Source organism: Psittacula echo, assembly GCF_963264785.1.
Source record: "Psittacula echo genome assembly, chromosome: 2".
In the NCBI taxonomy this organism is placed as follows: Eukaryota; Metazoa; Chordata; class Aves; order Psittaciformes; family Psittacidae; genus Psittacula; species Psittacula echo.
The window spans coordinates 130,985,672-131,002,362 of NC_137737.1; the positions used below are offsets into that span (position 1 = coordinate 130,985,672).

General features: G+C 40.5%; 1 protein-coding gene across 2 annotated transcripts in view; it reads right to left on the minus strand.

Moving 5' to 3' along the window:
* Positions 1-16,019, minus strand: part of LOC308217297 (tumor protein D52-like) — a gene marked incomplete at its 5' end in the record, with an annotated part of 42,812 nt that extends 26,793 nt beyond the window's left edge. The window contains 6 exons of one of the 2 annotated variants that reach the window (XM_080610287.1): positions 780-821; positions 5,183-5,209; positions 6,248-6,349; positions 7,190-7,338; positions 8,955-9,070; positions 15,848-16,019. In XM_080610287.1, coding sequence (XP_080466413.1) covers positions 780-821; positions 5,183-5,209; positions 6,248-6,349; positions 7,190-7,338; positions 8,955-9,070; positions 15,848-16,019 — 608 coding nt within the window. The remainder of the gene's footprint in view (positions 1-779; positions 822-5,182; positions 5,210-6,247; positions 6,350-7,189; positions 7,339-8,954; positions 9,071-15,847) is intronic. The other variant, XM_080610288.1, reaches the window with a different exon arrangement.
* Positions 16,020-16,691: the final 672 nt, after the last annotated feature.

A 16,691-nucleotide genomic window follows, 5' to 3' on the forward strand; every position in this document is an offset into this window, starting at 1 on the left:
AATGCCTGCCTTCAGCAGACCAGGCCCAAGGATTCACAGGAGACTAAAAATAATTATTAAAGACAAAAAACAGGAGGGTTTTTTTTGGGTTTTGGTGTTCTGTTTTGGTTTTTTGTGTGTGTGTGTTTTTTTTGTTTGTTTGCTTTTTTTTTTTGTTTTGTTTTTTTTTTTTTTTTTTTTTTTTTTGTTTTTTTGTTTTTTTTGTTTTTTTTGTTTTTTCTTTTCTTTTTTCAAAAGAGGTCTTAAACTTCCCTTCCCCCTTAGCCTGGTATTTGTGTAAGTCACCCACACTTAGCAGCACTTTCATTTGAGAAAGCACACAGTGGCACCAATATATATATCAAACCAAACTCTCCTAGGAGATGGAAGGACACAGTGCCAAGCAAGGGGAGAGAAAAGGCCAGCACTCCAAGTCAGCAAGAGCCTTGTGGTGAAACCACAGTACTTTTTACTCACTTTCATTGTTCTAACCCATGTGAGAAGCTACTGCCTTTTAAACGTGGAGTCATTTAGTAGCAGTACATTTCTATCGGGCAGGGAAAAGTTGACATAGTTCCCTAAACATCAGCAAAGTATACTTGGTCACATCCCAGATGTGTGATCACTACCACCAATAAGCAGAAATAAAACCAGATTTTATGTTACATTCCAATCCAGTACAAAGTTGGGTGGCTTTTTTGATTTTGTTTTAAATCTATGTGAGTTGACTTAAGTGCAGTTTGACTTGATTCCATAAATGAACATAAACAAACCCAACAGTTGCATTATGCATACATTACCTCATAATAGGCATGCTAATTGAATGTTGTATGGAGCGTATACTAAATGCCAGCATTAAGAAAAAAGAAAGCAAGAAGTTAGTTTAAGTGATAGACTGAGAAGCAATTGGTTTAGAGAGCTGACTTCTGGATACTATCTTTGGTAAATAGCCAGTCTTATGTACCAACTGCTTGGTTTTGCTTTTACAAATTGCTTAGCCATGCACACACACAAGTACATCAGAGCAAAAGCTGCAACAACTTTTTTCCTTTTTAGAAAGATTCAAGTGCCATGCTTGCTAGTACATATTCTGCATAGCTGCTACGGTGTGGCTACTCGAGTTTCTCAAGCAATGAGAGTCATGCTGCATTTACGGTTGTGACAATATCAGGTACAAAGTGAACACGCAAGAGTCTTATCAATCAACTAATCTTCCTATGGAAAGAATTATTCCTACATTCAGAAGTCTTCAGTTTCAGTTCAGTGTAAGATTTCCATACTCACCAATACAAATTTCCTAGCGAGAACAGTCACATCAATCTATAGTCAAGGTCAGGTTTATGTTGAGGGCAGGAAAAAGTCCTAGTCTCAACCCTGTTCTGATATTCATGGAGGATTTCTGTAACCTGCCAGTGTTGCCACTACAGTTACTCTTTGCTTACTGACAACACGTACCTACACCTAGAAGGTGACTGGATGTAGATCAAGGAGCTCCGAAATACCTTCAAGACCATCTATTTTAGTTCCGTATTCTACAAAATCTCAGTTTACTCTTGATACATATTAGTCTTATATTAACTTCAGTGTTTCTTGCCAAATACCACAATATTAAGTTAGAAAAGTTAGGAAAAATTATGATCATAGTTTTTCATAAGTATATTTGAAATGTTAAATTTTGACTGGGTTTTCTGATGCCTTTCAAGAGAATACTGTCCAGACAATTGCTGGGGGAAGGAAAGGGTGGGAGGAGCTCTCATATTTGATGCATTTCCAAAACTCCAATTAGTATTTCAGCATAACGGAAGATACATTCACAGATGCAAAAAGGTTCTGTGCTCACTGCAGAACACTAGTTTTAAGAGATTCATTTGGGAGGCTCATCAGTAGAATACAGCAATAGAAAAATACACCACACGTAAAAAGTTACCTTAAGGCTGGGATCCCTTAAGGCAGATGCACAACTGAAGGTTGGTTTGTATGTTAAGCATACTGAGAATCAGGTATGCAAGGGCTAGGTGCTGTCCTGACACATGTCAGTAATCCATGCCACACACATCTCATCCCTTCCCTCAGCTGCTGTGTTTCATCTTCATGGATGATTTGGCTTCCACAAGCTTTTCCAGAGCATATACAAGCTGATTGTCTTCTGGAGCGTAATTTATATTCCTCACTGTGATGTAGATTGCTACAAGATCTGGTCTTGCCAAGTTTTAGTATAGAACTAGGCTGATACTAAAATAGTTCTCTTTGCCCAGTCGTGCTCAGCAACTTTCCCCCACCCTGCAAGTAGTTTAAGGCTGAAGAGGGTGAAAACTACCTCCTTTCCCCATATATATTCACAATCTGTAATCTGTTACACTGAAAAGCAACAACATATGGTGTATTGCAGATCTTTTTAACAGGCATCTAGAGAAATTTAGTTTAATCTCAGAGAGATCGTTTAATGCAAGAACTATTATATTATCTATATATACTATCTTAGATTCATGAAGGATTTACTTGCTGCCGTACAATACACTTACATATACTCAGCATCCATTTTGTAAAATGTCACCATAAGATAGTATATAGTTTTATCACAGAACAATCTGGTTTGCAAGAGAACTAAATCAGATACATGCAGTTGATGTTTTTTTTAACATCAAATCACTTGTTCTTCAAGTAGTGCAAATGAAAATGCCACATCAGAGCACTCACTCAACTAGGCCATCAAGTTGGGTGGTATGAAAAGAGAACCCTTTTCACAATACTCATAAGCAAACCTCTAGCTTAAAAAAAAAAAAAAGGCACTGTAAATTGTTCTCCAGCCTTCCATGTATTTTTTATTGCATTAAAAGCTTTCTTACCCTTTACATGATTATTTTTTTATAGCCACTACATTGCCTCATATTTTGGAAAGGTATAGGGAGGTATGCCAGAGTCCCTGCCTGGAAAACATGGGCTTAAGAGTGCACAAGCACTAGTTATTTGCTTTTGTTAGTAGCTGATATGCTGATACATGGTGATGTTTAGGAATCCATGATCATATCAGATTTCCAAAGCAAGCAAAGAAAATTATTCTGCAATCTCAGAACAGGGCAAAGGTGAACTTCTGCCCCATAACAGGGATGCAGCACAAGAGGAGCCAAGTGCAAAATCATGATTGCCAAGGAAGTTTTCAGAGAGCTACGTCTTGGTATTACTGCCGTTTTGCACATAATACTGTGCAAAACAAGGTTGCCTACACAAGGATCTCATCAAAAGTTCAAGATACTCGTATAAAAGGAGAATAAAGTATTAGGAGAAACCTAAGAAGGAACAGGGTTCATTTCAGCATAACAAAAAGTGGAGAAAACAAACACAAAAGAGAAGCAATAATGCACTGACTTCACATTACCGGTCCTATCTCCCTCTATTTCAGTACTTTCCAAGTTCACATTTCTGCTAGCTGCCTTACTCCCTTTTGCAAGTCCCTCCAAAATCACTTTGCAGTGCAAGAATGAAAACCTGCATGTGATGTTTGCTACATGGAACATGTGTAAATAGTCCAACACAGAAGAAATCATGCCATGACAGCTGAGAAGTCCCTAAGCTAAAACAATACAAGAAAAGCAAAGCCATGATGAAGAAGCTGCATGAGATTAAGAATAAAAACACATCTGCATATCCAGTATTTATTTAATTAAACATCAGGCCCATGAGTTCTCATTTCCAGGGAAGAACTTGGGCCTCTAAAGCTTCAGAAAGTTCAGACTTGTGCAGTCTTAAAAAAGTAGACACCACTTGAGTAGTCACATAACCCTGGGACCTGAATTCACTGGTTGCATCCCAGACGAACTTGGCCCTCATGAAAGCAAGAAACAGAGGTTTTAAATTCCCTGTTTAAGTGCAACTAAGATCTTGAACAGCACTAGTTCTTCCCACTTTTTGATCTTGTTTTTAGACCCAGCTGCTCCTGAATTATAACAATACCTTGAATTTCCATTCCCATGATTCTCCCAAAGAGGCACACCAACAGTGTGGACTCCTCTGGCTGTTACATCATCTTCCAGTTGCCCAGTTTCTTATAGAAAGTACTCATCACTCACCTAGCCACTAACTTGTGTAATTAGGACACTCTTCTTTTGAGGTATTAAGTTCCTGAACCCAGAAGAGAGCTATGAGTCTTCCCTTGTCAAATGCAATAGTCTAATACTAGTAGGGAAAGACCGTAGCCTTAAGGAAGAAACCAGCAGAACCCTGCTGAGTGAGCAGCTGAGCTCTGCATCCAAAAGGTATAGAGGCATCTTCCAGGCTCCTGTTGTCTCACTGATGCTAAAGGACAGGTATTTCAGACAGGCTGCTATTCTTATACTTGAGCAAACTGTGCTTGCTTCAGAGTCTGAGTTCTGTTACCATCTACCCTGTCACTGACCATCTCCTCACCAGGCATTGCCCCTGCAGCTATAGCTCCTAGTTAGTATTCCCCAAGTCAGATCCCTGTATCTTTACAGAGATAATACTGCTGTCTTTAGCTACTTAGTGGGAGAATACAGAAAAGGTGAAGCCACACCCAGAGGTGCATAGATGGATGAGAGCAATGGACAAAAGTTGCTACACAGGAATTTTAACTACTGAAAACATTAACTATTTGCTTAGACTAGGCAGATAAAAGGCAATGCTGACAAGGTAACTAAAACACTCAGTCTGGAGCTGCTAAAGTACTTACTCAAAGATAAGGACTGTTTCATTAGACAAACTATAAACAGAAAATGCATAAACTATTTTACACTCAGACTCTAGAGATTTGATTAGAGTCACAATGCTGAACACCCACTGTAATAGACAAAAAAGGGAATATTTCTACTCTGTCAAGGCACAAACACTGTACAGACAAGGACAAGGAGGAATTCTGCATGCCATTGACCTCAGAACCATATTCTGTCTCTTTATAAAAAAAAAAAAACCCAACAAAAAAAAACAACCTTGCAGAATCATTTTAACCAATTCCTTTCTTACAAGGAGGAGAGACTAATTGATTAGTATGTGTGCTCAAGATTTCATGTTCTTGGATAGTTACCAGGTGAACATGAAGAAACATCTTCCTTGACATTAAAAGATCTTCAGTTTTACATTAACACTGGAGGAAAAAAATGACCTCTTACAGGCAAAAACTATAAATATTGTAATGGAGACAGTCCGACTACATGCTTAGTTTCAGAAACAACTCTTGCGCCCACCTTACCTAAAGGAATGTGAAAATGCCTGTAGCCTGCACAATGCCAGAGTAAGCATTAAAGAGAGAAAGGAAGTTCTGATAAATCTGAAGAAAAATATGTAACTGTGTAACTGCGTAACTGCACCTCAAAGTGTTTTCTCACTAGACTTCAAAAGCAAGAAAGAGGTGAATGGCAGCACTTCAAAACAGAGAGCTGATTTTATTACACTGCTTTCCAATGCAATAATATTTTGTGATTGTGTAATAATTGTGTGGATTCTTATTTGTCCAATAATAGAAAAAAATAAGTTTGATCCACTATTCACAACAAATTACAAGCAGAGATGAATATCTTTGTATGTTCCAGTAGTAATAATCATATAATCAAAGAACTGTAAGCTAAACATATGATTGGATTGCATCCGGGAGGAGTTCCTGCATGCAGCTCACAATGGTGCTAAAAATGACCACCAAACTTATCTAACTTGCATGAAGGACTGTGTCACCTGACACAGTCAAAATATGTTGCATGCCAACATTTAAGAATTAGAAACTGCCAATATTCTATTAAAAAGGTAATAAAATCAAGCCACTGCTATGAGGTAGAACAGCTTGCAAGAAATAACACACACCTGAAAGGAATCCACACACAAAACAAAAAAGAAACCAAACTCACAAAACAACCACCAAACCACAAGCACTTACAAGACATTAGCTGTTTAAATGTTTCTCACAAGCTGAGAAAGTCAGAGAACAGAAATGACAGTGCTCTATGTATCACACAGAGGCAGGCAGAGCCGCTGCCACCTGCAATACTATCAGAAACACAAAAGTAGCAGTGGATGTGATAGCATACATTACTTTCCTTCCATACATAAATTACACACCACAGAACTTCACAGAATTTTTTCTGCATCAGAGAAGACACACAAGATTTTGCAGCAAGTCACTCAGATCTCCTACAACAGATGCTGAGGGTTCTTGACAGATTGACTTTTAGAAGTGCTAACTATGTTAACAGCAGAAATTTATTTCAGTGATCGCACACTTAAACCAAAATATGACTACTTGGGAAAAGCTAAAGAAACCTACCTGACATCTTCAAGCTTCTTGGTTAGGACTGAACCAACAGATGAAAAAGCAGCAGAAGCCTTCTGACTAGCCTGAGACAGGGTTTCTGATGTTTTCTTGTATCTGTAGCAAAATTAAGTCTGTGGTTATTTTAACAGACCACATAAGGAACCTTTTAATGTACATAGATTTGTATCAGAGGTATACTTCACCTTTAGGATCAAATGGATAAGCTACTTAAGACGTTATTTTTAGCCACTGCAGTCCCTCCTGGCTACAGCATCTCTGTCACCTCAGACTTCAGCTCAGGTTCACTGACACAAACCTACAACCCCACCCCCAGGCCAGATACCATCTGCTATTGCAGGACTTAGAACAAAAACAAAACCACACACACACACAAAAAAAAACATACACACACAAAACCCTAAGAAAGCAACACCCTGAAAAGCACACACACTGAAAAATAACAGAGGATTGGTTTTTTGTGTGTGCCAAGTGCCTAAAATCTTGTATCAAATGGTTTTGTTAATAAATTTCAGCATAAAAAGTCTGAGGCATATCCTCCTACAGTCTGTGTAGTCATTAATTGCAGAAGACAGTTCACTCTAGACCTTAAGCTAACAGTTGTGTTTGGCAAGAATGTTATCTGTGACTTTGCACTCTTCCTGCATGAGCTCAGTTTACCACAATTTTTCAGGCTGGAAAAGAAGAGTATTCTGTTGGACTTGGGACACCATGGTATCTCAGTAATGGTATTTCAGGTATATCAGACAAAAAGTGTAGTAGAATTGCCCATATTATGGTCAGTTGTGCTTATTTTGCATGAGATAATATGGCTAATAGTGACCATAACTGTTACCTTCACTCATCTTATTTCACAAGCACAGAGGGTTTAGACATGACACAAGAACAACATAGTTTTCACCTCAACAGGTGAGGCAATTATGAACCTGTACATACGCTGTGGTTGAGGTGACATCTTGCCAGCTTTTGGTAATGTTCTGCTTTAGTTCCTGTAATGAGTTAATTCCCAGCTTTCTCTTGATTTCCGCTAGATGCTTCTCTTTGGCAGCTAGCACTTGTGAGAGTGTCTGGATTTCCTCTTCCACCTGTGGCAGTAGAGTTGGTGAGAAATAAATGACAAAGCAATATACCCAGCCATTTAACTATGCATTTATTAAAACATCTACTAAGTATAAAGTAATGGAAGGGCTAATGTTTTTAACACTGCCTCAAAGTTGTTTCTAAATACTAAAAGGGAAATCCAGCATAGTCTACAAGAAAAGCTGATGCGAAAGTAATCTACCTGCAGCTAACTCTGTTACTGGGATATGCACAAGGAAGTTGGTAACTATAAGACTGGATAGTTAGAAATCATTACCTTTAGACAACATGAGTCTGTATGAAGCTTGAAAATTAGACAAACCTGGGACAATTGCCAAGCCTGTATTCTCCTTCCACGTCAGAAGAGATACCAAGGTATGACCAGTATCAGGAAACTCAGAGCGTATCTGATCCATATACAAGTCTGTATCCTTGCTTGAACAGAAACGTTCTTTTGTGGCTTAAGCCAGCAACTGCAGGCTGGATCTAGCCAGAGGAGTGCCTTCCCCAGAGCAGGGGTAGAAATGGTGGAAGACTGAGCAGTTAAAAAAGTAAATAAAAAGAAAACCAAAAAAGCAAACCAACAACCCTCCCCCAGCAACAACAAAAACACAGCACCTCTTCGGCAATTAGAAAACTCTATTGGTTGTGTACTTCCTTCTTTACACAGATGGTCACTTAAGCCTTTCACGGAAGCACCACTAGATCATGATCAGAGTTATCAACAGCTTTACAATGTCATTCTGTGGGCTGTATAGATGTGACATAGGCACAAAGGCCCCATGCACAAAGGCGAAGGCATACATCCAAACCTTCAACGCACCTGTGTTTGGATACTGTCAGAAGTTCAACATGATGTACCCTACCTAGCAGGACCAGATTTCCCTCACCATCTTCGGCTGATTGATTTGGCATTAAATAATACTCATCAGGACTACCAAAACCAAGACTGCATTAAATGTGCTTATCTCACAGCTGACCTTCGTTTGCCAACCTTAGGCTTAAGTTCAGGTCTTTTGTTAGGGTGCTAAAGTCCTAAAGAGCTACAAAAGAAAAAAGACTGGTGACTCAATAAAGCTTGACTTTAACAACTTTTTTAATTCATGTATCAGGCTTGAATATCTGACTGTTTTGAAGAGCGCTTCCTTAACTCGCTGTTAAAAAAAAATCTGCTGCATGAATTATAAACAAGAATTGTTACATGGTTAGACATTAGCAAAACAGTGTTTACCTGGATATTACTACAAAGCATCCTTCATGAAAACATTAGCTTCAGTTACTCCAAACCAGTTAAGACAATACTTGGTTTTGGCTTCCAACCGTGTTCTCTTTGACAGCCTATTTACCCCTCTCTCACTTGAGTTAAAAAAGGGATAACTATTCATATATCTAGGTTTAAGATCCGTACACTCAGCACTTTCAGCTTAATTCCCTATAGCCAGAACTGCCTGTTCTCCTTGACACCTTCCCTTACCCTCCCCACAAATACACGTAAGTGTTACACTCGGCTTTAGACACTCACAGAATAAATATGCAAAGTATTAACTGTATGTTCAAAGATAGCACTATCCCAGATTTTCATTCTCAAAACCAGTTTAAGAGCTATTTGCAAGAGATTTACCTTAGCAAGCTCTTTTCTTAGCTCATCCCGTTCTTCTTCTGAAAATGTTTCTGCCATACCAACTGTAGCAGCAGCATCCTCCCCAACCTCAGGTATAGAGTCACTTCTCAGCAGCCCTTGGAGTGAACAAACCAGTAGAAGTCAGATCATTACATCTGCCAGACAGCAGCTAATGTTAATAATATACAGCCTTTTTGTGCCAGTGCACCAAGAAAACCGATGAGAGGACACCAAAGTCACACTCTCCAAGTAGCACAGCATACAGAAAACCAAAGGTATTTTACTGCCTGTTTAATTCTATCAAGTGGTATTAAATCTCAATATAACTGCAACTGCTGCGATAATAGGAGACTGGAAACACATTGAGAACAACACATCCCACAGCTCTGATAGAAACCAAGGTGCAGAACACTACACCCCAACCAGCAGCTCCTACACGACCTAGGAGCCCACATGCGCCCTGCTCCATCTCACTCATGCAGCACAGAAACTCTGGAAGCACTGGAGGTGCTCAGGACAAAGACAGAGGCTCTCCCCTCACTGCTCTCTGCATCAGATTAGAAAAAAAATGTCCATTCTGCACACACTGGGAATGATGATGGTGATAAGCAAGCTCAACAACAGCAGAGAAAAGGGTTGCACTGCAAGTACAAACTCTTCCCACATACCCTGTTCTCTGTCCCAGGTAATCAGGACCACTGTGTCTAGAAAGTCACTGATATGGTAGAACTAGAAGTAAGCTGCTGTTTTGCACCTGGACAGATGATAAGCCTGGAAAAGGAACTTGGGAACAAAAGGCACTCACTTCACAAAAAGTTGTGGAGTACTGAGAAGGGACTGATGAGGATGTATATTCACTCACACTGCTGCCTCTTCCCCTTCTAAATCCAGAACTCAAAACTCTGCTAAACTCCTCTGTATGAATTCCAGACATCCCTATGGCCATCCTCAGTTTTCACCTTCACAGCTTCAGGGACAGGAAAGAGAACAGTATTATTTGTATTGCCATGATGTGCTCACTTTTTATTCATAGTCCTTGCAGTAAGATCACTTTGAACACCTTTTAATGCAACAAACAAATCGTTCAGCTAAAGATTTACTATTCTGAATCTTTGTAGCTGATGCTTAAACATACAGTAAGGAATCCTGTTCTAATTTGCAAAGAGACCAGTTTGCAGAAAGACTGCATGCTGGAATGGTTTGTGGATTCCCAGAACTAATTCTCTATTCAAGAGATAAAACAGCTTTATATGTCGTAAAAAAAAAAAAAAGAAAAAAAAAAAAAAGAAATTAAATAAAAAATTTAACATGAGAGGGAAAAAAATCCCCACACAAACCATGAGGACTGTTTGTAAGGAGAGGGTGGGTGTGCGTATGTGTGTATATGTATGTACATAAATATATAAATCAGATAAATTGAGGACATATTAAGTAATGTTACCTTACTAGTCAGTATAGTAATTAACCAAATACAATCTCATCCTGATTTCAGCAGCTTCTGATGGCAGCCTATACTACCATTTGGTCTGGGAATTCAAGAACTCATTCATGTGCAATGAGACCACCACTATGATTTCACTGTGAGGCTTGGTATCTAATAGCTACATCACAATCAACTGAAAAGTCAGGGAGAAAAAAGATTCTGTGTGTCTGTAATTAGTTGTATGTATCCTATGAAAAATGCTCCTAGCAGCTGTCAAGCCTAAGAAGAGGCTTTGTTCTTGAACAAATTACTGTACTCAGGTAAAGCTCAATTCCACAAATTCTTTTCAAAACAACATGCTTTGAGCCTGTACTTGTGTCCAGAAATATACAGTAGCACATTTCTTCCTCTAGAAGCACACTGCTGCATGGGCAGAACATTTGTAAATGGTAAGTTACCAAGGAGCACACTGAGAAGGAAGCATAGAGAAAGCAAATAAATGCAGAATGGGGTTTAGTTTTGAAACCTACATGTTTTCCCAGAGATTTATGTCTGTCTTCTACACAAATACAACATCATTCCTACAGGCTTCCCAATACATTATTTTCTGGCAGAAATCTAGGGCAAAAAAAAGTTTGAGTCTAATGCCTAAACCAAAGCATAGCACTACAGCACCAAAAAAAAAAAAAAAAAAAAAGGCTTATCGCTTGTATCTCAGAACAAATCAGGTCATTTTTGTTTTGCCCATGGCAAGGGGATTGGAACTAGATGACCTTAAGGTCCTTTCCAACCCTAACTGTTCTATGAGTCTATATATTTATTTTTCTTAACATCAAACTGTTAAGAATGCCATACCTTTCTGTCAAATTACTATTTATCCTACTCATTACACAGACCTGTAAGACTGAAGGAAATCCAACAATTTTCCCCTCATACTCTATGACCCCTGATACATCAGCCTCTGGCTCCTGGCCTTGTCCTCCATTCGCAGGCCTTTCAGGGACTACAGAGCTTGCTATTGCAAAAGCCATTTCAGAAAGTTTGTAAGTACCAAAGACCACACTGACTCCAAGAGCATTAGCACATCCAGAGGAAAGCCTGTTCAATCTGATTACAGAGAGTCATCTGGATTATCACACCAAAAATAGATCAAGGCAATACAGCAGTAGGACTGTCTCCCGCTGCAATAGCTTCTGCTTTGGGAATGTACCTTTTCTTTGGAAAAGTAGTGTTTTAAAGAAATTTGTGCTGCTGGTTGCCTACACTGAACTCAAGACACAATGTTAAGAAACAAAGGAATGATCTCTCCTCCCCTTACCATTTCTAGATCCTTTAGGAAGAAAAGAATTCACGGCTACTCACAGCCCTCCATACCTCACCCTGCACACCTAATCAGGCGTTGCTCTCCTCACTGCCTGCTCCCCTCCCATTTTTAACTTTTCCTTTGGTTGCATTTGAAGTATGCAAATATCTGATCACTGTTTATCCTGGCACCTCCCTCTCACCCTGTTACTCTTCACTTTTCTGCTCACTTTGCTCTCATTCCTCAGTTCACGTCAAAACATGCAGGACACTTCATTTGTGTTACATGAAGGCCATGCTAGGTAGCCTGGCCAAGCAGCAGTTGTCTACACAGATAACCCACAGACCTCAACAATGATGTAGCTACAACCCAAATATACCCCATCCTAGTGATTGAACAAAAGATAATGGCTATAAACTAAAAAAGAGTAGATATAAGTAATAAATTCCTTACTATAAGGGTGATGAGACACTGGAAGACTGCCCTGAGAAGTTGTGGATGTCCCAGGTTGTGAAAGTGCTCAAGGCCAGGCTAGATGAGACTTTAAGCAAACTACTCTAGTGGAAGGTGTCCCTGCCCATGGCAGGGTGTTAGAACTAGATGATCTTGAAGGTCCCTTCCAACCCAAACCATTCTATCATTCTATCATCATAAACCAGGGCTGACAGTAAGATCCTGGCCTTGAGCAAGCTTCATAGAGAAAGGTGCACAGCCCAACTCAGATATTTTTGTGGGGTGTGGGGCAAGAAACCAGGGAAATGGCAATCAGTCAACAGATGGAAACACTTTGGCTCAATCTTATTAAGAGAGCATTTCTCATGTGTGGTCTTCTCTGTTAACCAACAGAACTGCTGTTACTGGCTTTTAACTTGTCACCTTTTGTTACATTAGTTCTCTTGCACCTTTAGAGTTGCAAAGGACTTAAAATTTGGTACTCTGCAAGTTTAGCTGAGCATTTCACATCTCAAACTCTTTAAACAGGGTAAAAATTCTATTGGGGAAAAAACCTGGGAAGACTTACCTAATATTCAGAAAACTTACCTAATTTTAAGGTCAGTTTTTAGGTGTCTATAAGATTAACACATTAATCCCAGCAGTTTATTAGATCTACTTAAATGAATCAAATAAAGACATGAACAAGCTGGTTGATTAGGACTCCATAGATCACATTATGGGAAATGGCACTTATGTCCCTATTATTCTGCTGGAGTAGGCAAAAGCACTAGAATCATTCAGTTCACACCCAGTTTTTCTGATCTGGGGTTTGCTGTGGTTGGTTTCAACCCAAGTTCATGCTCTGTTATGACCAGAAGTTCCTACCTCTTCCTGGCCTGAATTCAGAGATCAGCAGTAAACATCAACAGTTTAAGGAAGTACTGGTCATTTCACATGAGCAGCCCTTGGTGTGGGGGAGGGCCAGCCTTCACACACCTTTATCTTTAGACAGACATATTCTGTGTCAGACACTCAGAATGAGTATTTTAGCTATCACTACACATTTGGCAAAGCTAAAGAAAAATGGCACGTCTTAAGAGTTCAGGAGAACAAGCTGTTACAAGATTATAAGATCCCTGCAACGTTCGAGTAATGTACAGTACTACAGAGGATATTTATTCTACTATATACAAGAAAGATCTAATTTAAGTGCTTCTCATTTATCTCAGTGAAAAAGCCAAGAGAGACATCATTTCTTGGGGGGAGAAAGTGCTTGGGCTTCTCCTAAACACCAATCATATAATAATTCAAAGTGAATGAAAAATTTGATGACTGGAAAGAGGGAAATATAAGCCCCATTTTTAAGAAGGGGAAAATGGATGACGCGGGGAATTACAGACCAGTCAGTCTCACCTCTGTGCCTGGCAAAATCTTGGAGCAGATTCTCCTGGAAGGCATGCTAAGGCACATGAAAAACAACAACATGGTGGCTGACAGCCAGCATGGCTTCACTAAGGGGAAATCCTGCCTGACCAATTTAGCGGCCTTGTATGATGGGACTACGGAACTGATGGATGGGGTAGAGCAGCTGACGTCATCTACCTGGACTTGTGCAAAGCCTTTGACACTGTCCCACATGACATCCTTGTCTCTAAATTGGAGAGACATCAATTTGATGGGTGGACCACTCGGTGGATAAAGAACTGGCTGGATGGCCGCACGCAAAGAGTTGTGGTCAATGGCTCCATGTCCAGCTGGAGACCAGTAACGAGTGGTGTCCCTCAGGGATCGGTGTTGGGACCGGTCTTGTTCAACATCTTTGTCGGTGACATGGACAGTGGGATTGAGTGCGCCCTCAGCAAGTTTGCCGATGACACCAAGCTGTGTGGTTCGGTTGATATGCCAGAGGGAAGGGATGCCATCCAGAGAGACCTTGACATGCTTGTGAGGTGGGCTGATGCCAACCTTATGAAGTTTAACCATGCCAAGTGCAAGGTCCTACACCTGGGTCGGAGCAATCCCAGGCACAGCTACAGGTTGGGCAGAGAAGGACTTGGAGATGTTGGTTGATGACAAACAACATGAGCTGGCAGTGTGCACTCACAGCCCAGAAAGCCAACCGTATCCTGGGCTGCATCAAGAGGAGTGTGACCAGCAGGTTCAAGGAGGTGATCCTGCCCCTCTACTCTGCTCTCGTGAGACCTCACTTGGAGTATTGTGTGCAGTTCTGGTGTCCTCAACATAAAAAGGACATGGAACTGCTGAAACAAGTCCAGAGGAGGGCCTCCAGGATGATCAGGGGACTGGAGCACCTCGCATATGAAGATAGGCTGAGAAAGTTGGGGCTGTTCAGCCTGGAGAAGAGAAGGCTGCGTGGAGACCTCATAGCAGCCTTCCAGTATCTGAAGGGGGCCTACAAGGATGCTGGGGATGGACTATTCATCAGGGACTGTAGTGACAGGACAAGGGGTAATGGGTTAAAACTTAAACAGGGGAAGTTTAGATTGGATATAAAGAAGTTGTTTACTGTAAGGATGGTGAGGCACTGGGATAGGTTGCCCAGGGAAGTTGTGAATGCTTCCATCCCTGGTGGTATTCAAGACCAGGCTGGACAGAGCCTTGGGTGACATGGTTTAGTGTGAGGTGTTCCTGCCCATAGCAGAGGGATTGGAACTAGATGATCTTAAGGTCCTTTCCAATCCTAACTATTCTATGATTCTATGAAAAAGAATGTTAAAAGACCCAGAAAAGGTTGGTGCTTGTGGTGACGCATCACCAGATACAAAGGATGGTTCCCCCACATTTAGAAGAGGTGGGAGATGCAGTAACCACGGAGGTGAAAATGGCCTCTAGATGAAGTTCACAGAGGGGTTTGGTTCACTTCACACAGTGGTCCCCCAAGGGATGCACGTTTCTTTAGTATGTTAAAGAACAAGCCCATAAAAAATAAGTCAACACCTTTGTAACTTTGCTTTGCCACACCTGAAGTAGGGCTAAGCTGACTATATTTTAAATTATTCTGGAAGATGACATCTGGCAACACAGAAATGGAAGAAAGGTTGATAAAACCAGATCAGGATGTGTTGAGCGGCATGGCTATAGATGTTCTGTACGAGAGGTTACCAGCTAGGAACTAGTATGGTTAAGCAATATATGGATGCTGCTGCAGAACAGCACCCAACAGCCACTTCATCAAGAGAGTGCAAGCACAGAATCTGCAGGCATAAGATTTACAGCATTTTAAGTGCTGGATGGAACAGAGTAAAGATTTTAGAGAGCATTTTCATTAATCAGTGATATTTTCAGTACTAAGACAAGGGCAGATATTAAGACTACCAGAGCTCTGAAGTCATACTAAGTATGCAATTCCTACCTTCCCCCAAAAAATAAACAAATAGACAAAATAGGCCAATTGCTCCAGTCTTGCAGAAGTTGCCCTTTTGTTCCTAACCTTTTTTTGCTCACTTTGTTTTACCTCAAAATGCCTTTCCACTGAATTAAGAAATATCAAATAAGGTAAAGCTAGTAACTATATAGCACATGGGATATAACCTACCTGACACATTGAAGCTAATAAGCTACCAGAGTTAGCAGCAGGACAACCTTTCCCTTCATTTACACTTACATTTCAGCCAAATTTTACAGGTTCTTATTCTGAGAAGTTCCTTTTTACAGATATTGATCACTAAGCTTTCCATATAGGGTGTTAGAAAAGGAAGAGAAGGAAGTTACCAGACTTTGACAGCGTAGGTGATTCAGGTGGAGAAATGTTTATGGTAGGCGACAGGTAAAGATAGTTTCTGTTCACTCCAACATTGAAATCAAAGGGTGATTTGTAATCCTCATACAGATCCATGCCAGAAAACTCAGAGCGTGCAGCCATCCTCTTCTTCCACCGAAGCATTCATCTTCTCGTTCTAGGGCAGCCCAGGCAGCAGGATTCAGATACCCTCCAGTTCTTCACATGACACTCGCTGCACCCCCTCGGAAAATTAGTCTCTCTCACCCCCCTGTTAGATCTGGGAGAGCTGTCTAGCAAGTGATTCCTTAGCCATCTTGTAGCTGCTGCTGTTTACATGGCACAAGTTGAGTTCCTGTAAATTTATAACCAGGGCTGGACTTACACAGACCGTTCCTTTGACAAACATTCACAGCGTACTATCCATGGCTTCTGGAAGAGCCTGGTCCTCTGCAGAACTGCAGCAAGAACTTCCAATCATTCAACTAAAAAAGGTCAGCTGACTGCAGCTACACCAGGATATTCTTAATCTTCTAGGACACAAAAGGATTACTAGCCGTAATCTATTCTATATACCATCTGTGCAGGACTTTTTCCTCTGATTAATGGAAAATTCTGCATGTGTAACTATTTCCCCAGCACCCAGTTATGCCATGAACCGGCCACACTGGAATGCGTTGTCCTGATGAAATGTATTTATGTTTCAACACGCTTACGATAAAGAAAGGTGATCTTATGTAAGCCATCTAACATCATGCTGCATGTATGGATTTAGCCCTGGAAGCAGAAGGGCTTCTTACCTAAAAGAAGCACTCAGCACAGCTTTGCAGTGCTTCA